Source organism: Eurytemora carolleeae, unplaced genomic scaffold, assembly GCF_000591075.1.
Source record: "Eurytemora carolleeae unplaced genomic scaffold, Eaff_2.0 scaffold614, whole genome shotgun sequence".
Lineage (NCBI taxonomy): Eukaryota > Metazoa > Arthropoda > Copepoda > Calanoida > Temoridae > Eurytemora > Eurytemora carolleeae.
This window is the reverse complement of record NW_019396583.1, coordinates 77121-103129: the sequence shown is the minus strand read 5'-3', so window position 1 is coordinate 103129 and position 26009 is coordinate 77121. Positions and strand designations below refer to the sequence as shown.

Below are 26009 nucleotides of genomic sequence, written 5' to 3'. Positions count from 1 at the left end.
ATGTCTCTGACGAATATTAAGAGGGTTGAAGAATCAAGATGCTGAGTTCCAACCCTGGTGGTGGTTTTATCAACTATTTCTACCAGATGGTGAGTCTGAGAGCTAGCTAAAGCTGCACCCATGGATACTAACCCATCCTGAGCTCAATCCTATTTCTCCCGGTTTTTTAAAAGGAAAGCGTTGAAGTTCTCTTTTCCCTTGCAATCGGAATTCAATCTAACAAATTATAATTCAACTTCCAAAATCTTTATTTTGGCGCGAACTTGTATTTTTGCAATTCTGTCTGTGTATCCTAGAAGTAGAATCCCCGAAATAATGTGTATCGGCGGGATAGGCCGGGACGGGCCAGGAGCTCCCCACAGCCCACAGTATAACTCAGCTCGTGAGTCTGCTATAACTACCACTTCAGCCTTCCTACTGGCTCTTAGGTAATTTCGCTGTTTTCACTGCAATCCACCAGACACAAAATATCCTCGTAAAAGTTAGAATTGGGGGATTCCCTCCTAGAACCCAACCTTGACCTTGCTCCAGCTAGACAAGTGAACACTAAAGATTATTACTATATATATTAATCTAGTTAAATCTGTATTGATATGAATGGGTTGAATGTATGTGTGTTGTGTCCGGCAAGGTGGGTGGGATGGGTGTGGGACGGATTCATTGCTCCTGTAAAGAGCTTCTGCTTGACAGGTTTGGTGTGAGAAATAGCTCCTTGTCAGCTTCTATCAATCATACTCTCGTGCCGGAGAATACTTGTCATACAACCCTTTATTTAACACCGTATCCGACACCTCGTCCGCACAGCACGGGATAGCGTGTAACAAAGACATTTTCTCATGGTTAGTTGAACACAAATCACAACAGTAGTTAAATATGTCGGTGTGGGTTTACGAGGCCGTAATGTGCAGAATTATGCGCTATTTCTGCCCTTTTACGACGATTTTACGATCAATGAAAGTCGGAATTTACTATTGAGAAGTTACAACGTGTGCTGAGGGTAGTTATCTATCTATTCATTCAACATTCTTTATACTTTTATTCTATTCGAGTCATTTTCTTTAGTTTTCATTTTTTCATTTATTTTCAGCGTTATTTTCCATACGTAAGAATTTTTTGTCTTATATTGTTTTTGTTTTTAAGTCTTTTCTTGTATTCTTTCTTGTCCATTCAAATGACCAATCTTAACGCTTTTTAATTATTAAATTTTTCGATAAGTTTTAGTTTCTAATTTTTTATCTTTCCAAGTCATTTTTCTAATTTTAAGCTGGGCGGAAAAATGCATTTTTTGATTTTAAAGGAACTAAATATCTCGCCAAAAACTTTGCAACCTGAACATTTAGAATAGTGACTATTAAATCTAGCAAATTCGTAGGTCAGCTGGCAAAGATTTAAATTTTTATTTTCGCCAAATGTTTTTTTTATCAAATTGACTAGAAGTTATTTAAATTGTGTTTTAATTTCACGCGAGTTAAACATGGGTTTGCCATTACAATTTTTAATTTTTTGCCGCTGACTGGCATGGCGGTAAAAAAAATTTTTTCACGCCGCGGGGGGGGGGGGGTACTGTTATTTATGCATACGGAATCGTATAATTCCATCAAATATTCTGTAATCAGCCATCTACAATCTACATATGGTTGTTTTATATTTACAGACTTTTAAGAAAACTTTTAATTAATTTAATGTACACAAAATATAAACAGATAAAAGAGATACACAATTATATTTTTTTTTACTCAAGAAAGATTATCGAAATTTGTTTAAAAAATATTATTTTTTGAAAAGTTTGCCACAAACGCAAACTTTCTAATCTTTGCACTCCGATAGCATACACTTTTGATAGTTCAAACTAAGACTTTTTTATCTGACAGAATTCTTAGTTTGTGAATATCGAAGATCTACGACTTCGGGTTGCAAAAATATAGGGAATAAAAAATTAAGAGTTTAAGGCAAAAATTCTTTTCCTTTTCTGTTATTTTTTATTATTTAAAAATTAAATTTGACAAAATGATTGAGAGATGGGAGGACGACATTTTTGTATCTTATATTCGTCGCGTAGCTTCAGTGCTCAGCCGGTTCATTCTCCTTAAATCCTTTCTGAATTATCTGTTGGTGGACTTCCAAGTTATCCGCGGATTAAAACTTAAATCCATCAATTTAAAAGTTCACACTGTCGATTTCGAGGCCTATTGCTGAAGCTAAGCGCTATCTCAAACACTTTCTTTCTTTCTAATCGCTATATCTTTGCAACCCGAGGCTTATCCCTTTGATACTATTAATTCTGTTTGAGCGTAAAATCTCAATTTGAAAGGTTTACAAATTAGAAAATTTTAGTTTGTCATAATAACTCATTATCAGGTTACATATTTGAAATTCACAACATTTTGTTATTCTTATTAACAATATTAATATTTTGTTATTCTTAATAACATTATTAATATTTTTTTATTCTTAATAACAATATTAATTTATTTTGTTATTTTTAATAACAATATTAATATTTTGTTATTCTTAATAACAATATAAATATTTTGTTATTCGTAATAATAATATTAATATTTTGTTATTGTTATAACAAGAATATATCCACGGGACCAGAAATAATTAATATCTAGAAGTAGTTGAACTTAATAGACAAAGTTGAGCCCATTTTCTTAAGGACCGGTTCAAGAAATGTGGTTTAACTTATTCTACGTGTAGTTCAACTACTACTTGATATTTATTACTGGTATACGAGACTATATATATAAAGTTTATGTCTAGATTTTAACTAATTAAACTGATGTAGATCGTTATCACGTGAAAACTTATTAACGTTATTTAAAACTCAATTAAATATAATTTAGATTAGAATTTACACAATATTAAATAACCAGGATTAAAACATGGACTAGGGGTGGGGGGGGGGGGGCTCATTATATATCTCTATCTCCGGGTCCCGGGGCAGGTTTTATCCGGGTAGTGTGATTATCTTTCATCAAAACGAACCTCTCTTTAAACCTATATTTAAGCCTAGTACTTACATAACTAAAGGTTTAATCATGAACTTATATCTAAACCTATATTTAAACCTAGTATTCATATAACTTATCCATAACTAAAGGTTTAATTTTGAAACTATATTTAAACTTGATTTAAACCTAGTATTTACATAACTAAACCTAAACTAAAGGATTAATAATAAACCTTTATTTAAACCTATATTTAAACCTAGTATTTACATAACTAAACCTAAGCAAACGGTTTTATTATGAAACTTTATTTAAACCTATATTAAACATATATTTAAACCTATATTTAAACCTATATTTAAACCAAGAATTTACGAAACTGATCCTAAGCTAAATGTTTATTTATCTATACTTAATAAAATCCCTCAATTTAAGGTTTAATTATGAATCTATATTTAAACCTGAAGATAAACCTAGTTTTGAATGAAAAATAGGTTTAATTCTAATACAAGCCTGAATACGAATATTCTGTTTGAATTTACGAGAAAACTGAAATCCCTGCCACTTATTTATTGTTTTAAGTTTTCAGAATATTATACAATTGAAAATCTTGCATCTCTGTACAAAATTGTACCAAATTGTACTAAATTGTACCAAATTGTACCAAATTGTACCAAATTGTACCAAATTGTACCAAATAAGGTTTCTTTTGAAAAAAGTTTTTTTTTTCAACCTGATTCGTTTTTTCCAAGCAGTTCTATTTTTATCTACACTATTTCTTTTATCAAACCTGTTTCCTTTTTATCAAACCTGTTTCCTTTTTATCAAACCTGTTTTCTGTATAACAAACCTGTTTCATTTTATCAAACCTGTTTTCTGTATAACAAACCTGTTTCATTTTATAAACCTGTTTTCTGTATAACAAACCTTTTTATCAAACCTGTTTTCTGTATAACAAACCTGTTTACTTTTTATCAAACCTGTTTTCTGTATAACAAACCTGTAAACTATTTTTATCCAACCTGTATTCCTTTTTATCTAAGCTGTTATCTTTTTATCGAACCTATTTTCATTAACAAACCTTTATCCTTTTTATCAAATCTCTTTTCTTTATACCAAACCTGTGAATTATTTTTATTCAACCTGTATCCTTTTATTTAACCTGTTATATTTTTATCCAACCTCTTATCTTTATCATTAAACCAGTTATCCTTTTATCCAACCTGTTTTGGTTTTATCCAACCTGTTTTCTTTTATCGATCCTGTTTTCTTTTTATCCAACCTGTTTTCTTTTATCCAACCTGTTTTCTTTTATCCAACCTGTTTTCTTTTATCCAACCTGTTTTCTTTTATCCAACCTGTTTTCTTTTATCCAACCTGTTTTTTTATCGAAAATGTATTCTTTTTATCCAACCTCTTATCTATTGATTTATATTCTATTATATTTCTATCGAACCTATTTTCTTTTTTTGTCCAAATTTTTAGTTTTTTATTCTGAAGACAAATTTTAATAGTTTCCTTGTTTCCCTTGTTTCTGCCTTTTCTTTTGCAAAACCGCAATAGCGCTGGTGGCTTGGAAGAGGGGAGGAGAGGGGGGGGGGAGGAGGGTGTAGATCCCCTTAGTGCTTAGCTTTTCCCAGTTGCAAAAATTTGAAGAAATCTCCGTCAAAACCATACTTTCTCATCAAACCAACCTCCATTAAATGAGCTTGTAATAAATTATTTCAAATCCTACAAGTAAAATTTTATAATTTAATAATTCGTAGTGTAGTGTAGTGTAGTGTAGTGTAGTGTAGTGTAGTGTAGTGTAGTGTAGTGTAGTGTAGTGTAGTGTAGTGTAGTGAAGCGTGTTGTTGATGAGCTCTTATAGGTCATTGAAGGCAGTAAGCCTTTCATGCCGGGAAAATATGAAGAAAATCCACTAAACCCGATTTTGCAATCTACACACTGTGTACACTGTACAGATTGTTTAGGGTTTAAATATTTTAGAAGAAAAATATCAGAAGCTGACTGATAAGAAAGTAATTTATTACTCTGTCTACTCATTTAGTTATTTTTATATTTTGTTACTGTAAGAACTAAAGCCTTTTGAAACCAGTTCTATCATTTAAAGCTACTATTTTTTAAAACATATTGTTAATATTATTATTTATATTCATCATAATAAAGAAGGAGTATTTAAAATGTCAGAATTATACGATGCTTTGCGCTCATCCTTCGTTTATAAACTTAATATATAACAATACCAAGTTTGCGGATTATTTTGTCTTCATTTGCTGATTTCCAATATTTTAAAAATTCAAAATTATTTTACGGCAAAATTTTTCAACTTCTATAAAGAGAAGAAAATTGCAAATTGCGTAATTGCAAATGACCTCAATGGCAATTACAACTCTAATCCTCCTAAATCCTGATCAAGTATGAAATATATATCAATGTTTAAAATTTTGAAAACTGATTATTTCTAATTGTGGTTTCTTAGAAAAAAGGACTTTCACAATGCACATTTCTTCTGCTAGGAAACATAAATAGGAATTATCCAGGCCCCTAGGTAGGAGGGGGGGCACAGGGGCACGTGCCCCCTTTTACTCCCGAAGGGGGGCACAGGGGGGAACACCTTATGAGACAAAAAGAAGCAAATGAGAAAATGAAAAGAAGGAAACACAAAATAAAGAAAGAAGGCAAAAAAGGAGAAAATTGGCATAAAATCGAATAAATCTAACCATTAAGAACTTTTTTGATTATTTTTACCTTTTTCCCTCATACATTCATTAAGTTGCACATTGTACAACATTTATTTTTTTCTGTAAAATAAAATGAAATTAAATATATTGTAAGTATACAAGTATAAAGAAGGAACCGCGTGTCAGCCATTATTTCGGCATGTTTTCGTTTCTTCCTAGCGCAAACCTTTGAATAAAATGTTTAATTTATATTTTTAATTACACAGTATGCAATCCACCCCCCCCCCTCCCTTAGGTCGGAGTGTGCCCCCCCTCCCCCTATTGAATAGGGCGGAAAGTAAAAAGCTGGAGGTAAAAACTGAGATTTAGCAAAATCATAAATTAAAAGTTCGCTATCTTTGGTGCTCAGTGTTTTCATAAAATTAAAAGATTAGTTTAAGTTTACAACTAAATGATAAATACCTTAGGAAATATTGCAGTTTAAGAGTGTTTGATAATAGTTTCCATAAATTTCTGAATTTATATTTATTTTAACTCAAATATTATAAAAGCTCCCAAATTATTTTAAGTTTTTTTTAGGTTAACATAGTATATCCGTACTTGAAAGATTTTTCTTCTGTTTACTCAAACGATTTAATTTTTATCTTTAAACATTTAGCTTATACAGTTCTTGCTTGAAAAGCCTGGGAATGGGGAGGGGGGGGGGGCGAATATGTTTTAAAAGGCATTGCTTTCTGCCTTTTTTAAAATACAGAGAAATTAGTTCTGGGAAAACATTAAAGATTGACGGGACAAATTCTAAAAACGATTTTTTTTTGCCAATAAACTGACTCCTGTTTCTGTCACAAACATTTTCATAGGAGTTGAGTCTTTGCCACAAACTCTAATTTGATAATCATTATATCTTTGCAACACAATGTCGTAGACCTTAGATATTTCAAACTATGATTTCTGTTGGATAAAAAAATAGAGGTTCGAAATAAATATCAATGAGTTACACCTTGCAAATATAGGGAATAGAAAATTTGAGTTTGTGGTAAAACTCAAATCCTTTATAGTTTAAATTATTTTTTTTTTTGAAAAAAGTGGAGATTACAGTTTGTAAAAGTGCATCTCCGGTTTTCGAGTTGCAAATTTATTGAACTAGTTTTTAAGTTGCCAAACTTTTTTTTTTTTACATTTTTCACAAATTTCTGATGCATACGCAATAAAAAGATGCTTCATTTTGAACTTAAAGTTTAATTTATTCTAGTAAACACTCTTTATAAAAAAAACTTGCCTCAAACTCTAATTTTCTCATCTCAATATCTTTGCAACCTGATGATATAAACCTTTGATATTTCTTACTTTGTCTTTTAGATCCAACAGAATTCTTAGTTAGAAATATCAAAGGTCAACCAACGACATCAGGTTGTATAGATATAAGAATTAGAAAAATTTTAAATTAATACAAATTCTTTCAGAAAGAAAAACTCCATTTTGTAATTATGTTAAAAATGTACTCCAGTGAAAATAAATACATACTCCAATCTGAACTTCTTACTAAAATGACTCCTTCATTAAAAAATATCTATCATTGAACTAATATGGCCTCCAGAATGTTCTCCGTTTAAAAAATGCTATACCCAACTTAAAAATATTTACATTTTGAACTATGGACTCCAAAGTGTACTCCTTAAAAAAATACATACCCAACTTTGTACTCCAAGATTGGACTCCGCTAGAACTGGACTCCAGAGTTATTTTGAGCGTGGACATTTTTTTTCCGACATGTATATAGTCATAACTCCATCGGAAAAAAGTACTTCTTTTTTTATCAAGTCTGAATTATAATAAGTGTTTTTATTATTAAACTACTGTGTATACTGTATACAATGTTTTCGGTTAAATGTTTGCTACTTTTATTAAGGAATTGCATGCATAGTCAATATAATGAAATAATGGCTTACATACCCTACATTACTAGGCCTAGTTTTAGCCAGTTCAGACCTTGATTCTTAAACATGCCTTGCAGCTAGAAATTGAATGAGAAATGAAGTTTGTTAAAACAAAAGAAAAATTGCAATGCAAAATTTCTGAATAAATCACGCCCAGGGTTTGAATTAGCACATTTTTGGCAGCAGTGGTTTCATATTTTGGCATTTTAGAAATATAATCGACCAAAAATATAACAAATTAAAGACAAGACATTTTTAATCATAAATAAAACCAATCAGAAATATGTCCAAAAGTGCAACCCTTTAAATAACCAATCTAAACAAGATTTGTTAACAGTTAGATATTTTAGAAATTAAAATAGAATATGATAACATTTTTTTCAAATTTTGGAAGAACATATTTATCTCCCCTCCGCTTTATCTTTTCTCCTCCCATTTCCTATATTCATTCTCCCACTCCCATCATCTGCACATTCCCTTTCCGGCTCAATTATCCTTCCCATTCCCATATCCTGCTTATTCCCCCCTCCCATTGATTTATCATTTACCTTCACATCTTCTAATTTTATCCTTCCCATTCCCACATCCTGCTTATTCCCCCTCCCATTTATTTACCATTCACCCTCACATCAATGTATCTTTCATCTTCCCATCTCCGTTATTCATCCTTCCCATCAATTCCCATTCCCCTTCCCATCACTTTATCGTTCATCGTCTCATCTCTTTTATTCATCCTTCCCCTTTCCCCTTTCCCCTTTCCCGCTCCCATTTTATATATCTCTTTTCTTTTATTTCCTTTGTTCATACTTTCTATTCCCATTCGCTTCTCAATACCCCCCCCCCTTTCCCTCCCATCTTTTTATCTTTCCTATATTTATCCTTCCCTCTCCTATCTCTCCTTCTCATTCTTAACCTTGCATTTTTCTAGAGTTGTTTTCCAATCTCTATCGTTGCTGGTTCAAAATTTTAAAAAAATCAATCCATTTTTACGTAAATAACGCGTGTTTTAGCTTCTTAACCGATTTAGAGAAAACAGACCAACTGGAAATCAATTTGGGGTTTAGGTTTAGTTACTGGAGTTACTGGTGAGACCAAGGGGTGGTTTATGACGCAATTATTGTGTTAAATTCGAATTTGGGCGGTTTAGGGTCGTCCCTAGGTATTACGTGTAAACTGCTCGATAAATATGTCGGTAGGTAGGTCGGTTGACATACCCCCAGTATATATTCAATATATCTTGAAGTTGGTCAGTTGACAATATCCCCAGCATATAATCAATATATCTTGAGGTAGGTCGGTTGACAATATCCCCAGTATATATTCATTATTCAATATATCTAGAGGTAGGTCGGTTTACATACCCCCAGTATATATTCCTTGGGTAGGTCGGTTGACATACTGTCGCAACCAATACTGGAAAGTACTGAGTTTAATTTGTGCAATAAATGTGACTTATTGTTCTACTATGTTCTACTAACTGACCATAAATAATCTAGAGGTAGGTCGGTTTACATATATATTCCTTGGGTAGGTCGGTTGACATATTGTCCAATACTGGAAAATACTGAGTTTAATTTGTCCAATAAATTGAATTATTGTTCTACTATGTTCTACTAACTGACCATAAATATATCTAGAGGTAGGTCGGTTTACATATATATTCCTTGGGTAGGTCGGTTGACATATTGTCCAATACTGGAAAGTACTGAGTTTGTGCAATAAATGTGACTTATTGTTCTACTATGTTCTACTAACTGACCATAAATATATCTAGAGGTAGGTCGGTTTACATATATATTCCTTGGGTAGGTCGGTTGACATATTGTCCAATACTGGAAAATACTGAGTTTAATTTGTGCAATAAATGTGACTTATTGTTCTACTATGTTCTACTAACTGACCATAAATAAGCTAGCTTCCAATATCTTTAAGAACAGGTTTTATATCCTTCCATACCTTACAAGGGGGTACTGCGACGGGGGATACCGATTCGGATTTGGTATATTGTATTTCCTCCGAGCCCTTGCAGAATTTGAACCTAACTTTTACATATTTCTTTAAATACATTTTTTATGTAAATATTTTTTTATATATGGAGTATTTATTGTTCTTTAAATTTTGTAAAATATCTTTAAGTTTGCCACCTACTGTCTAACCTTTTAAATAAAATATCTTTAAGTTTGCCACCTACTGTCTAACCTTTCAAATAAAAACTTATTTTTGTTTTTTTTTCAGAGTAAAATATTTAAAAACAGATATCTTTGAATTTTCTCAGCTTCTTTTTTCGTCAAACACCATCTCTATTCCTCGTATAAGAATTCAGGGATTATGCCTAAATCTGCTAGGTTTAAGAAACTTCAAGAAACAAGAAGAAAGATACTTTAATGTTTCATTCGCTTCCAAGCAAAACACCTTTACAGTAGATTATAGTATACATAGCTTGATAACCCAGCGTTGCCTAGGGTACTATACTCATACTCCCGCCGTTTACCCGCGCTTGATCGTTAATTATGATTTTAGCTATTATTCCCTATAATAGTACCCCCCAAGTTAAGAATATTCCCGTGGTTCTCCCGAGTTTCCAAATCAAAATTTGAGGCAAACAGAGATTACAACTTTATTTATACATAGATTACGCAAAATTAGAACTATAACAAAAACTAGAAAAAAATATTTACAAGGCACAAGATTTTTCTGAGCTAAGAGTCGAAAATTCAAAATTCTTATCCGTAAACATGAGATGAATGATAAAGGCTGTTATTTTTTAACATTTTAGTTCTTTTGGGGGGTTACGTGGCTTTCATAGTTTTATTCTCTTTGCTTTCAATCAAATCATGAAAAATTTATCTCTGACAGAAGATCAACGCATTACAGGAAAAAAAGCCCAATCGCTCTCCAACGAACGGTTTAAAAAACCCGGTAATCCCGGTACCTTCTGTCCCAGTCATTAGTTTGCAAAGAAAAAGATAAGCAAACTTTTTTCTAGGAAACTCTTGAAAGCCAAAAATCTTATTAAAAAAAGGGCTCAAAGAGCGTATCCGGTATCCACCTTTATGATGTCTCTAGGAGGGTCTAAACTGAAAGCACATTTTGACGATATACATAAATATATATCTATATAATAAAGCTCTTCTTCGCTTATATATATATATGTCAGCTATAGCTGGCCAAACGGCTGGATCGAATGGGCTGACATTTTTTGAGGAAACCCAAGGGTATTGGGTACCCGAGGGGTAACAAAAAATTTGAAAAATTCAAATATTTTCTTCAAAATTTGTTTTTTTCTACATTCGGTTTATTTTTATTCCGCGGGCAACGCCGGGCACTTGAGCAAGTAAATTTATATAATGTATAATGAATATAGATCTGAAACTCTGTGATGATTGTAGAGTGTAGAGAGATATGTCTGTGCACAAGAACTACAATGGCAATAAAAGACCAGATTTAAGGGGGATGTTTAATTGGTTAGATGTGTATGTGTAGTAGTTGGTGTCCCAAGGGTACCATCACACAAACTTTAAAAACAAACAAGCTTGGAGGGAAAACCATTCGTTAAACTCGTCTCTTATCGACGCAGAAATTTTTCGTGTTTTTATAGAATATCAACAATGTTCTTAAGCTATATTATGTGGTTTATCATGTTGTAATTTCAAATTTTAAAGAGTAGTTTCAAATTGTCGAAACATTTAATATTGTTTGTTCTATATCCCCTTTGTATGCCAATTCCATTAGCGCCTGATCCAATCAGGGTTTAGTCATGTGTTTGGTGTCAATTCTGAACCAATAGAAATAGTATGGCGGTAACATTTATCTTTCTATCTATCTCATTATCCAATTAGAGATATGAATCCTTAAATCGGCCCTAACAGTAAATGGAAATATTTACTTCTACTGAAACTATAGTGATATTAAAAACCGTTTAATTAGTTTCTTCTTCTCAAATTTAAGATTGAAAATCACTTTTAATCAATCTTAAATAGCTAAGGAACTAAACATCAATATAGTTTCAGTAGAAGTAAATATTTCCATTTAGTGTACAGCGCCGATATAAGGATTCATAACTCTGATTGGATAATGAGCTAGATAGAAAGATATATGTTACCGCCATACTATTTCTATTGGTTCAGAATTGACGCCAAACACATAACTGAACCCTGATTGGATCAGGCGCTAATGGACTCGGCATACACACAAGTCTCAAATTCGGTTTTTCTAATTCCTATATCTGCAATGTGATGGCTCAGACCTTTGAAATATCAAAATATGAATTCTAGTATATAAAATAGCTTAAGTTGAAAATTTCAAATATTAACCCCATCAAGTTGCAAAGATATAAGGATTAGACAATTAGAGCTTGTGTAGAGTGTGTCTCCTCATAATTAATAAGGTTTAAGTTTTTACATGTTGCTCTTAATTAAAGATAATAAAATGCATTTTACACTTTATACACAGCTAAGCGGTGACTAACACACACACGGTCTTTTGACAAACATTCAATCCCTGATTCCACAATTTAATCATTAGCATGGGATATTTAAGGATTACCCAGAGAATGATCTCACTTATCAAGAATTTTATTTTCAAAATATGATTAAATAGTAAAAACTTTGTAATTTACTTTAATCTGAGTTCAGGACTTGTTAAAGTCAAATTCCTAAATAAATGCATTGATTTAATTATTTTTGTTTATTATTAATTAATATTTTATTTATTTTTATTCCATATGTACTGTACTGTACTCCATATCAGATTTAAAACTTTTAAAGGTAACTTTGTAAATCTGGCATTACAATCTTTGCATTGGGGGTCAATTAAAATTACGCTCACACTCCCTTTAATTCGACAGTCTCCTTTAAATTACTCTTACACTCCCTTTAATTCGACAGTTACCTTTAAATTACGCTTACACTCCCTTTAATTTGACAGTTACCTTTAAATTACGCTTACACTCCCTTTATTAAATTACGCTTACACTCCCTTTAATTTGACAGTTACCTTTAAATTACGCTTACACTCCCTTTAATTCGACAGTTACCTTTAAATTACGCTTACACTCCCTTTAATTTGACAGTTACCTTTAAATTACGCTTACACTCCCTTTAATTCGACAGTCCCCTAAAAAAAACTAATTTCAATAAAAGTGTTAAATGGTTTACTCCTCATGATTTGCTAACTACAGTATTTTTACAACACGCCTTTCAGCAAACCGCCCTGCGTCGGGTTTTATTGCTCAGATCTTTGAATTAATTTACACAGCCAAGCAACCGGAAATTTTAATGTTTAAAGAACTTATACAAAATGTTAAACAGCATTTTCTTTGGGCAATTTATTTATACTTAAAGGGGTTGAAAGTGTCAGCGTTATTTCAAAGATGGAGAAATGATAAAGGAGATATTGTTGTTTTATAGGTTTACAAGTTTTTAATTCTAATCATTCCTGTGTTTTCCTGCAGTATAAAAGCGCAAGTAACTTTTGTAGATAGAGAAACCACCGTTAATTATAAACATTGATATCTAATTCATACTTGATTAGAAAAAGCTATAAAGGGTAACATTGTTAAGCAACCCTTTTTTTTAAAAAATAACGTGTTGGGAAATTATTAAAAAAGGTTGCGCCTTTCTAGCCAGTTAGGAATTATCGGAATTAAATACCTTTAAACCTAGAAAATCGACAATATCTTCTACATTATTGATCAGATAATGGTTTCAAACGTACCGTTGTGAATCGGGCATTGTATTTTTGCATGGAGGGTCACTTGAAATAATGCTTACAGTCTCTTTAAAGCTATGAATTCAGTGCTTAAACGGTTCATACTCCGTCTACAGGGTCTGAATGCCGCGTTCATACTCCGTCTACAGGGTCTGAATGCCGCGTTCATACTCCGTCTACAGGGTCTGAATGCCGCGTTCATACTCCGTCTACAGGGTCTGAATACTCCGTCTACAGGGTCTGAATGCCGCGTTGTTGCTAAAGATGGAAACTAAATAAAATAAAAAAAACTTATGACACTTAATGGTGACTAATCAAGGATATTCTTTAAGGTTAAATGTATTGTTGAGATGGCCTAGAAAAGGTGCTAGATCAACCAAACAACGAAAAGAGGAGAAGGTGCTGTATCAACCAAACAACAAAAAGGGGAGAAGTTGCTAGATCAACCAAACAACGAATAGAGGAGAAGGTGCTAGATCAACCAAACAACATCTTTATGAATAATGTTTTAGGTAAGATCGTTTGTTTTGAATACACCTTCTTTGATATAAACGCTTAAAGGTTACCATGAACGAAATTCGATTTTTAATACAATATCAACATGCCTCTTGTCTTATCTGTAAAACCAGAATGATCAGAGTTTGATCGGAAGATATTATGGAAACTGCAGAATTTGAACCCGTTAACTTTCCAATATATCTTCTATATCAAACTAAGGCATTTTACTAACTTTAAACCAGGATTCAGGAAAATTCTGGAACATTTTATGTTTTATCTAGGCAAGAGCTGACAAATGTACTAAAATAACTTTATTACAAGATTTAGATTTTAAAATATTTCATCTTTTTATTATTCGGTTTAAAGAGACGGTCCGCGTAATTTCAGTTTGTTTTCCCGTTACATGCTAGTTTAAATAGTTGCCCTTTAACCCATTATCTGAGCAACAATGAGAAAGATATCTTCGTTTTTCTTTAAATTTTAATTAAACGTTACTTGAAATTATATTTAAAAACGAATCCAACTTTTACATAAATTTTGAGCGATGATATAAACTACAAAAAAATACAAATAAAAACGTTTAGGTTAAATTAAATGCCATACGATGTTAGTCCGAAGACCAGACACACAAGAATCTATTAATGTTTCTCTTTTGTATCCCGCAAAATATTGAAAACGACATTCAATTAAAATTCTTAACAAGACACGCTTAATAAAAGAAAACTTAGATAATTTCTTATTTTATTTGCCCTGGACCCCCCCCTTCCATCAGAAAAAGAGCAATATCTTAACTTACCGTTCCTGTAATAGTAAAATCACGAGAGGTTGCTCTTTTTCAGAAGGAGGGAGAGGGGAGGCCGTCCAGAAGATCTACGAGATAGAGAGAGAGGAGAATATTTGGATTTAAAAAATGTTATCCTAATAAAAAAGACTTTATTAAGGAGAATTGAGTGGAGAGTGCGTAGAGTCTAGAATGCACGCTACCGGCCCACTGGCTATGGTCTCACCGATCCATGGGTTCGAGCACAGCAGGCTGTCAAGACAGGAGGAGGATAACCTAGCTGCTGCGGCCATCTCTAGTCATGTTTCTCAAGGTTCAGCTCCTCCTCCTCCAGCTCCGCCTCCTCCTAGACCAGATTCTTCTCTTCCTCTTTCTCTTCCTGAAGCACATCCTCCCTTTACAGACCCTACAGAGCAGGCGCTCTTTGAGGCAGATAAAAGACAAATTTACAAGTAAGTCTCAATATTTTTATATCTTTATCAAATACTTGCTTGGGAACCCAGCGTTGCCCATGGTACTCATAGTTTCTCCCGCCGTTTACCCGTACCTGGTCTTAAATTACGATTTTTTCTATTTTTCCCTGTACAAGTCGACCCAATCAACTTAGAATCTCAAAACCAACGAAAGATTCCCGTGGTGCTCCTAACTTCCCCAATCAAAATTTGAGGCAAATCGGTCCATGGGTTCATGAGTTATGATCGGACATACAAACAGACAAACTGAGAATACAACTCTAAATAGATTTAAAAGATATTTTGTTGAAATTCCATATCTCTATTTTCTTTACATTACAAATATCTTTTTTGTTGAAAAAAAATCTCAATTTTTTAAAATTACAAATCTCTATTTTGTTGAAATTCCATATCTCTTTTTTCTTTACATTACATATCTCTATTTTGTTGACTTTGCATATCTCTATTTTGTTAAAACCACGTATCTCTATTTTGTTGAAATTACATATCTCTATTTTGTTCAAATTACATAACTATATTTGGTTGAAATTCCATATCTCTATTTAATTTAAATTACATATCTCTATTTTGTTGACTTTGCATATCTCTATTTTGTTAAAATCACGTATCTCTATTTTGTTGAAATTACATATCTCTATTTTGTTCAAATTACATAACTATACTTGGTTGAAATTCCATATCTCTATTTAATTTAAATTACATATCTCTATTTTGTTGAAATTACATATCTCTATTTTGTTAAAATTACATATCTATATTTAATTGAAATTACATTTATCTATTTTGTTGAAAATATGTATCTCTATTTTGTTGAAATTACATATATATTTTTGTTGAAAATATGTATCTTTATTTTGTTGAAATTACATATCTCTATTTTGTTGAAATTACACATATCTATTTTTTTGAAATTACATATCTCTATTTTGTTGAAAATATGTATCTCTATTTTGTTAAAATAACATATCTCTATTTGATTTAAATAACATATCTCTAGTTTGTTTTATTACACATTTCTATTTTGAATATTGAAGTCCATATTAATGTTTTAACACCTGTTGTCAAGGTGTTTTTAATGAAGAGTAAATCAGAAATAATAATATTAAACAATTTACAAAAATTTTTCCGTACATTTTAGAAAATAACATTTTTTTTAGGGGGGGGGGGCACTTTTTTCTTCCTTTTTAAAAAACACATGACAAAGTCATGAAAATGATTCACATTGAAAAAATCAACTTTAATATATCATTTTTCAGACATCCCTTGTTTCCTCTTTTGGCACTTCTCTTTGAGAAATGTGAACTAGCAACACAATCGGCAGATTTCCCATCCAGTGATACTTTCAACGTAGATATACAGGTAATACTTTAATACAAGATAGATAGATACATCTTGGAAATGAAAAAATGTTTGAAATTGATACATAGACTCAACTTTGTTTATGTACACACTAATCATTGTTTATGTACACATTAATCATTGTTTATGTACACATTAATCATTGTTTATGTACACATTAATCATTGTTTATGTACACACTAATCATTGTTTATGAACAGGCGTTTGTACAACATCAACAGCAGGAAAAGAGATCTTTACTTTCAGACAGTGAGGAAGTTAACGAGCTTGTGAGTATTTTTTGTTCTTCCTTATTTGTCTTCCTGTCCTCGTGTCTTCCTGTATACCTGTCATCCTGTCTTCCTGTCTTCCTGTCCTCGTGTCTTCCTGTATACCTGTCATCCTGTCTTCTTGTATTTCCGTCTTTCTGCGTACATTTCTAGTTGTCTTCATATCTTCCTGTCAACCCGTCTATCTTTCTTTCTAGCCTCCTGTCTACCTTTCTTTTAATTTACCTTTATTCCTGTCTTTCTATTAACCTGCCTTCCTTTATACCTTTTTTCTGTCTTCCTGTTTTCATGTCTACCTTACTTCCTGTCTACCTGCCTTCCTGTCTAACTGCCTTCCTGTCTAACTGCCTTCCTGTCGTTCTTTTTACCTTTTTATGTCTACCGTTCGGGTTCAGGTCTACATATGTTGTTGTTTCATATCTTTTAAAACATTCACAATTTACTTGTCTTCTCTTCTTTTAGTGACTGTCTAAAATCGTCTCCCTGCCTTCCTGTCTTCCTTTCTACAAGGCTTCCTGTCTTCCTTTCTACAAGGCTTCCTGTCTTTCTTTCTACAAGGCTTCCTGTCTTCCTGCCTTCCTTTCTTTCTTTTCTTCAAGGCTTCTTGTCTACCTTTCTTCCTGTCTTACTTTATACAAGGCTTCCTGTTTACCTGTCTACCTGTCTTCCTCTCTTACTTTATAACGATCTTGCTGTCTTCCTTTTTGGGATTCTCCCTGTCTAAGGTGGGGCACTGCCATCTCCCCCCCCCCTTTTTCGTCCTTGCAACCTTTCCAGCCAAATCATACCCCTGATTATTTTCCCCTTTTCCATTTGCTTTCTTTTTATATTTCTAGTGTGTAAGGGTTGTAGTCAAGGAGTATGAAATAGAAGGGAGATACAACTGACGCGGCCTGCCCTACCATATGATTATACATGCTTTGCAGAAGGGTAATTTGAATAAGGAATATTCAAAATAGGTTATTGTGTACGCGGTAATTGTTGACATCAGACAAATTGTTCTTATTCTAATGAAGTATCGTCTGCAAAGCATGTATGAGCGTAGGGCGGGCCGCGCCAGTTGTATATCCCTTCTATTTCATACTCCTTGGTGTATACTCTATACTGTATATAGTTTAACAAACCAATAAAATACTATGTATTCCAATACTATACTCAACCCTATACAGATTACAAAACAAACCATATGGTCTAAAGAACCACCCCCCCCCACCTTCTCCCTCCCCCCTTCATGACTAACTATTTTTTGTATCTTACTTCTGAAGAATTTCTGCATTTTTAAGTAAAAAATTTCCGATTTGTACAGCGGGAATTTCTTGAAATTAGCAACGGTTCGTAGAATTTCTAATTATGTGATCTTAATTTATTCACAGCAGAAGCGCAGACATCTTTGTTTCCAGTCTACAATATTGGGCGTTTTTTTCTTCTAAAACGATTTTTTAGCAATGACTGGAAAATTGTCTATAGTTGTCCCCTTACTTAAAGAGCAACGAAAAGTTCGGCAATTGTTCTTAAAGGGACTTTCAATGCACTTCACAATGACTTTTTACATAAAAAAATTGCACGCCCATTAAATCATTGTCTTCGCAAAAATGTTAGTTATCCTTGTTTTTCTCTCTTAAAAATGATAATCTTCAATTGTGGTTCTCTATAAAAGTTACTTGCAGATTTTTGCAGCAGAGACATTGAAGGAAACTGAATAAAATTATTATTGTTAAAGACGGAAAAATAGGATTTCTTCCATGTTATTAGCCCGATTGGATCGGACGTGTAAAGTTTTAACTACTTACTAGAAAATAGGTTGACAGCCACTTTAAAGGAAGTGTTCGCAGAAAATTAAAGCCCGGGTATAGGCAGATATCGATTGCTTTTAATTATACTTTTATATGTTGCGTATATAAGGAGAAAATGGTTAAAAACGTCTTAATCCCAAGAAAGTGTCGTCCTATAAAAATTCACCGAGTTATTCCACTTAAGTCGTAAATAATTCAATCAAATTTAAAATTAAGCATTCAGATATTACAACCTATAAAAGTCGAATTAGATTCAATGCATTGGCATATAGTTGATATTTCATAATGTTTTTTTATTAACAATGTTTTTTGGCCGCTATGAGTCTCTTCCAAGTGAACTTACTGAAATATCGAGAGCAGAGACACCTAGCGGCCAAATAATCGTCGTTTAAAGTACAACGTATATAAAAATTATAATTTTTATTTCAGATGATCCGTGGTATCCAGGTTCTCCGAATCCATCTGCTAGAACTAGAGAAGGTTCAAGAACTGTGTAAAGATTTCTGTAACAGATATATAACTTGTCTCAAGGGGAAGATGCAGAGTGAAAACCTGCTACGAAGTGACTATGGAGGATATGACAGTGATGACAGTGGGAATAGTCGGGCGTCCTCCAGTCAACCCTATCTACCACAAAATGTAAATATAATTTTCTTAAGATTTAAATTTTTATTATTATTTTTTTCTTTATAAATCAAATATAACGTCGAAAATCTCTTTCCTGACATTCCTGTATGTTGGTTATTATCATTTATTCCCTAAATCTCTTGTTTCCTAGCAGCCATTCATTTATCAAAGATTTATTCGATTTTAAAACGAAACTCCGGAAAGTTCTCTCTAAGATTTAATGCAACTCGTAAATTTTGAAACGATCCCTTTAATCAAATCTTGTGAATTTTTGTACGATCCCTTTAATCAAATCTTGTGAATTCTTGTACGATCCCTTTAATTAAATCTTGTGAATTCTTGTACGATCCCTTTAATCAAATCTTGTGAATTCTTGTACGATCCCTTTAATCAAATCTTGTGAATTCTTGTACGATCCCTTTAATCAAATCTTGTGAATTCTTGAACGATCCCTTTAATCAAATCTGAACTAAATGGAAAGCCCGGTTTCTGGTTCCTGGGGCGATACCGTTTCCTTGTTCATTTTCAGTTTCATTCTAATAAATATCATATCTTGGATACACCTTCAGGGGATTTGTTTTAATTTATTCCACTTCTTTAGGGGATTAAACTAATATTTTTCACTCCCTGAGTTGGATTAAACTAATATGTGTCACTCCCTGGAATGGATTAAACTAATATATATGTTTCACTCCTTGGTTGGATTAAACTAATATGTTTCACTCCCTGGTTGGATTACACTAATATGTTTCACTCCCTGGTTGGATTAAACTAATATGTTTCACTCCCTGCTTGGATTAAACTAATATGTTTCACTCCCTGAGTTGGATTAAACTAATATGTTTCACTCCCTGAGTTGGATTAAACTAATATGTTTCACTCCCTGCTTGGATTAAACTAATATGTTTCACTCCCTGCTTGGATTAAACTAATATATTTCACTCCCTGAGTTGGATTAAACTAATATGTTTCACTCCTTGGTTGGATTACACTAATATGTTTCACTCCCTGCTTGGATTAAACTAATATGTTTCACTCCCTGGTTGGATTAAATTAATATATTTCACTCCCTGAGTTGGATTAAACTAATATGTTTCACTCCTTGGTTGGATTACACTAATATGTTTCACTCCCTGGGTTGGATCAAACTAATATGTTTCACTCTCTGGGTTGGATTAAACTAATTTGTTTCACTCCCTGTTTGGATTAAACTAATATGGTATATGGATATGTTTTATGAGACAGATTATTATAGGATTTAATCATTTAACTGATATATTTAACGCCAAAGAAAAATAAACTGATATGTTTTAAACCTGGACGGGATTAAACTCAATTTTTTAAAACTTGAATGGGATTAAATTCATATGTTTGAACCTGGATGGGATTAAACGAATATGTTTTAAACTTGGATAGTTTTAATTTATATACTTTAAACCTGGGTGGAATTTAACTTATTTGTTTTACTCACTAAATGGGATTAAACTTATATTTTACTCCCTTGATGATATTAAGCTGATACTTTACTCCCCAGATAGGATAAAAATTTCATTTGTTTCACTCCCTAGATGATATTAAGCTGATATTTTACTCCCCAGATAGAATAAAAATTTGATTTGTTTTACTCCCTAGATGATATTAAGCTGATATTTTACTCCCCAGAAGGATAAAAATTTGATTTGTTTTACTCCCTAGATGATATTAAGCTGATACTTTACTCCCCAGATAGGATAAAAATTTGATTTATTTTACTCCCTAGATGATATTAAGCTGATATTTTACTCCCCAGAAGGATACCAATTTGATTTATTTTACTCCCTAGATGATATTATACTGATATTTTACTCCCCAGATGGGATTATTCCAAAGATGGGATTAAAATAAATATATTTTTCTTCCTAGACGGGTATGTTTTTAAACTGGTATATTTTTACTCCCTAGGTCAAATTAAACTAACGAATACTATTTTAAGGGACTGTGATTTAGTAAACATACTTGAGGATATAATGAAAGAATCTTCAAGATGGGAGAATTCAAAATCTTTAATTCGGTTAGTTAATTCTTTATTATATACACCATTTGCACTACAAAAAGACATAAAATCAGGCGTAATTAGTTCGAAACAATGATTTGTCCCAACAATGACATTTGCTGTCAATTTTAACGAAAGCCAAAAAATTCTAAATAATTTAGAATACTGATAATATTGAGAACAAATACAAAATTTTTGACAAAAACGCGGTTCGAACGAATTTCTTTTGAAACTGACCCAACTATTTAAATAAACAGGCGAAAATCTAATTTCAATCTGTTTTGTAACATTCCTGTCTATACAGATTCATGGTCCATTGTTTTTTTATATTATTCACAATAGATGCTTAAATTCGACTTTCTTGTTTTACTGAGTATTGATTGTGCTGTTACGGATACTTTATGTAGAACTTGACATGAATTCTAAAACTATTTTGCCATTATTACCGGAGTTTGAAGATCGTAAAAACCTCCTTTACCGGCATAATTGCCATATTTGAACAATTATGTATTGCTGCATGGAAGCTAAATGGCCTCCTGTCACGGAATGGTGACAAGTAATTACTCTCGAGTAAAACTTGAATTCTTTATTAACTCTTTAACTAATTAAACACAAAAGAATAAAGTGCAGTCAACCCGTGTCAATTAATTGCTACTGTTTTACTCAAAGAAAGCGGAAACTATTTCCGCGCCAAAATCCAATGTCGTGTTCTAGGAAAAGTTACGCGGATTTTCTCAACAACTAATTTTGCGCATTTTTCAGAATGATCAATGCAACAAATCCTGGAGAGAAGGTGAAACTACAAACCTGTGAATTCAACTAGAAATTGTGAAATTACATCATACATGATGCATCATGCATCATGCGGCAGTTATGAAATAATACATAATTTCTCCCAAAGAAACAAAACGCTAAATAAAGTGACCCTGTGCAGCTAGGATGCAATTTTAACGTCCACACAAAGCCGGACTCAAAATGCTCAAGAATGGCTTCAAGTATACGTAATGGCATTAATTAATGGCCGCAGTCTAACTGCATCATTTTTATTCTAAATATTGTTTAACAATATAAATTTGTAATTTCTCATTTCAAACGAGCTCGTCGTATAATCTGTATCCAGAAATAAGTCCAGCAATATTTTATGCAAATATTCAAATATTTTAAATTCTAGGCTTACTACTTCCAAGCTAAAGAACCTCTTCAGTTAAATTCGAAAATATTCATTCCTAGAATGAAAACTGAATATGACCAACATATGCAAACAGAAAAACATGAAATATACAATAAAAACAGGTTCTTTCTAAAGTAAGCCAGACTTTTTAACGATAGCAAATGTACCAATCGTATCCGATCATAAGTTATTTATGATAAAATTCACTTGCCTATTTTTCTAGTATAAAAGTACCATTTTAATATCTTTCAAAGATTAAATCATAAAAACCAAATTGATGAATATTTTTAATTTTGGAGACTTGGAAATCGGAGGAAAACTCTTTAAAAGACAATTCCTGAGAATTAGTTGAATTGTACTTACAGATTAAATTCAGATGGTTTATTTATTGATTTTTTTGTTTGTTTTCTGGTAGATCGGTTGGTGGGATTGGTGTTGGCTGGCTTGTTAGTTTTATTGTTTGGTGTTTTCAAGTTGGCTAGTTTATAATTGGTTTATTTTCAGTTATTTTGTTGGTTGGTTAGTTGGTTGGCTGTTGATGAATTGGATGGATTAATATTTTGGTTGATTGATTTTGGTTGGTTGGCTAGTCGGTGGGTTGGTTGATTGGTTGTTTGATAGTTACGTGTTTTGGTTGATTTGGTTGATAGTTGGTTGGTTAATTTTGTTGGTTGGTTTTTTGTTGGATGGTTGGTTGGTTCATTTGGTTGATTTAGTTGATTGGGTTGATCTTGTTAATTTGGTTGGTTGGGTTGATCTTGTTAATTTGGTTGATTGGATTGATTTCGTTGATTTGATTGATCTGGTTGATTCGGTTGATTTGGTTGATCTGGTTGATTTGGTTGATCTGGTTGATTATGCTCATTATCCTGGTGAAATTTTAACTTGCCCAAAACAAATTAAAATTCCGGATTTAATTTTTTTAAAACTTTTTTCGAAGAATTATGGAAATCAAAGTTGATTTGAAATCAAGCTAAATTTTATTTTTATAAGTAGATTTTTGATTCTAATTCAAGCTCATTACTTTCAAACTGAAATGATAACAAACAAATATGCAAGAACATGAATCAATAATAATATTTAACTTAAATAAACTGTTCAGAAATATTAAAATACAATCACTACTTTAATTTGATCTGGTTCTTGGGAATATTTCCCCCCTAAATAAATATTTTGGATGAATGGATGTCCCACGAAACATGACAGTTGGTAAATAATTTGGAATTTCTTCTTTCCTCTACTGCATTAGATTTTGAAGACTATTTACATTTTTTTCGTTAAATAAAATATTTTACTAAAATATATTTTACTTTGAAGTCAATTTTACTACAATATGACTACCATTGAACATTCTTACAATTCTCTTTGGTATTAGACAACTTAAATAATTATGGAAGAAGACATTTTTAATTATGTACCAACTGTCATGTTTCGTGGGACACACAGTAGCTCAATATTGAAATCTAAGCATTAAATAATATTCCATCTCTCTACAGTATCTGTGTCCTTTTTATATTCATTTATTTACAAGTAAACTTTAAATATTATTCAGTCTTTTTCTTTGTTTTAAATCTGTAAATCAGAGAGAGAGCTTAGTTTCTTTTTAGGTTGGGTTGATGTGATACATTGGAACTAATAAAACTGTGCTGGTTGGGTTGCTGTGATACATTGGAACTAATAAAACTGCGCTGGTTGGGTTGCTGTGATACATTGGAACTAATAAAACTGCGCTGGTTGGGTTGCTGTGATACATTGGAACTAATAAAACTGTGCTGGTTGGGTTGCTGTGATACATTGGAACTAATAAAACTGCGCTGGTTGGGTTGCTGTGATACATTGGAACTAATAAAACTGCGCTGGTTGGGTTGCTGTGATACATTGGAACTAATAAAACTGTGCTGGTTGGGTTGCTGTGATACATTGGAACTAATAAAACTGTGCTGGTTGGGTTGCTGTGATACATTGGAACTAATAAAACTGTGCTGGCATGAAAACTGTATTTACTCCAATGAACATTAAACATACCAAGTTTAATTTGAAACTATTATCCGTGAATTCAACATCAAATAAACAAAAGATTGTTTTATTGGCGTCTTCCTAATCCATAGTTTTATAGGTCCCACTGTAAAAAAGCATTTTCTTATTAACGTCAATGATAATTACATTGACAGTGACAGAACTCAGAACCACCCTGTATAATATATTCTGAAGTTTAAGATACAAGGTTTTTCATTAAACATGGTATTAAAGTGCCTTTAAGCTCGTTTGAGGTGAAAAAACAATCTGTAGGTTATATTCTCATATATATTTAAATTGTGGTTTATGTCTGAGTACAGAAATGACTGAGATATTAGAGATTTTCAAGCTTCAGCTGAGCAAAAATATCGAGGGCAGAATTTAATAAATTTGATGGGTTGCTGAATTACGTAACACCGGTTTAAATTCAGAATCTGCGAGTCAAATTCTCTTCAAATTTTAACCGGCCGTAGGGAGTTTAGCTACCTCGCTAATTCATTAGTTTCTGTCCATGACTTGTCTACTTTCCAATTTTTGTCATCTATAAATTCATGAAGTCGCCAGACGGTATTTTTGGAAGTTGAGAAATTGTTTAATCTGCGTTTCTGAACTACTGACTTGTCCTTTAATAATATGCAAAGAAGAAATAAATGTCGTGATTCAATTCCCATGTTTATTGGGACACCCTGCCGAGTGTCGATTATAGAACCAACCGAAATCATTTATGCAAATTATAATTATTTATTAGATTTTAAAAACTAATCGAAAGCGACATTGATAAATCCCATCAAATTCATATTTTTGCAGTTCTTCTAAACTAGAAAAAGCAAAGCTACAACTCATTTTGTATTTGAATTTTTTAAGCTATTAATATTTCAAACAATTTGGTTTTGCATTTTTTTTTCTTTCTTTGGGTGCCTTAAACGTTTGCGTTTACAGTGGTGGAAGACAAACAGTTAATAAATGTGTAATTGTGACGATTTAAAGAAAAACACACTATACAAATTTTTCAGCGGTCAAAGGTTAAAGAGTTTATTCCAGCGGTAGAAACTATGATATTATTATAAAATATAAGTGTTTCCATTGGTTGATCAAATTAAAAAAACCTGTAATTTTGCTAAGAGTGTAAGCCATGTCTCAACTGCTAACACTCAACAAATCTCCAAAATATATTTTTCGTAGACTAGAGAATATTGCATACAGTGGATGGCCTACAAGGTGGGATTTTTAAATTGAAATCCTATGTTTGTTGATCAACCCTGTATGCATGCGTAAACGCTTAGCATTTCAGTTCTTACGATTCCAACCACCCAATGATTTGCACAGACAGTGTGCGCACTGCGTACTATCCATGGTGTGCATTTTTGCAAACATTTATGTGATATGCATAGTTTCAATTTCTTCTGCTTACATTGCACATTTTATCAAGATAATTTTCTTTATTTTAAGTTTTAAGTATTGTATCATGTATAAAGTTCTAAAATATTATTTCTAGGGATTTCTAGTCCCATATTTCATAAAACACCCTATTTTAGTCTCATAATTTAATAAAATATTCTGTTTTAGTCCCATATTTAATAAAACATCCTGTTTTAATCCCAATTTCAATAAAACACCCTGTTTTAGTCCCATATTTCATAAAACACTCTGTTTTAGACCCATATTCAATAAAACACCCTGTTTTATTCCCATATTTCATAAAACACCCT

General features: G+C 32.3%; 1 protein-coding gene across 1 annotated transcript; it reads left to right on the top strand.

Annotated features, from left to right (window-relative positions):
• The first annotated feature begins 68 nt into the window (after window positions 1–68).
• On the top strand, window positions 69–22558 carry LOC111705893 (homeobox protein PKNOX2). The gene is made up of 8 exons (XM_023478593.1): window positions 69–428; window positions 13614–13793; window positions 14721–15012; window positions 16290–16392; window positions 16593–16661; window positions 18884–19093; window positions 21054–21131; window positions 21876–22558. Exons 2-7 carry the CDS (start codon window positions 13778–13780, stop codon window positions 21060–21062), a joined length of 699 nt encoding a protein of 232 aa, XP_023334361.1. The 5' UTR covers window positions 69–428; window positions 13614–13777; the 3' UTR covers window positions 21063–21131; window positions 21876–22558.
• The last annotated feature ends 3451 nt before the right edge of the window (window positions 22559–26009 follow it).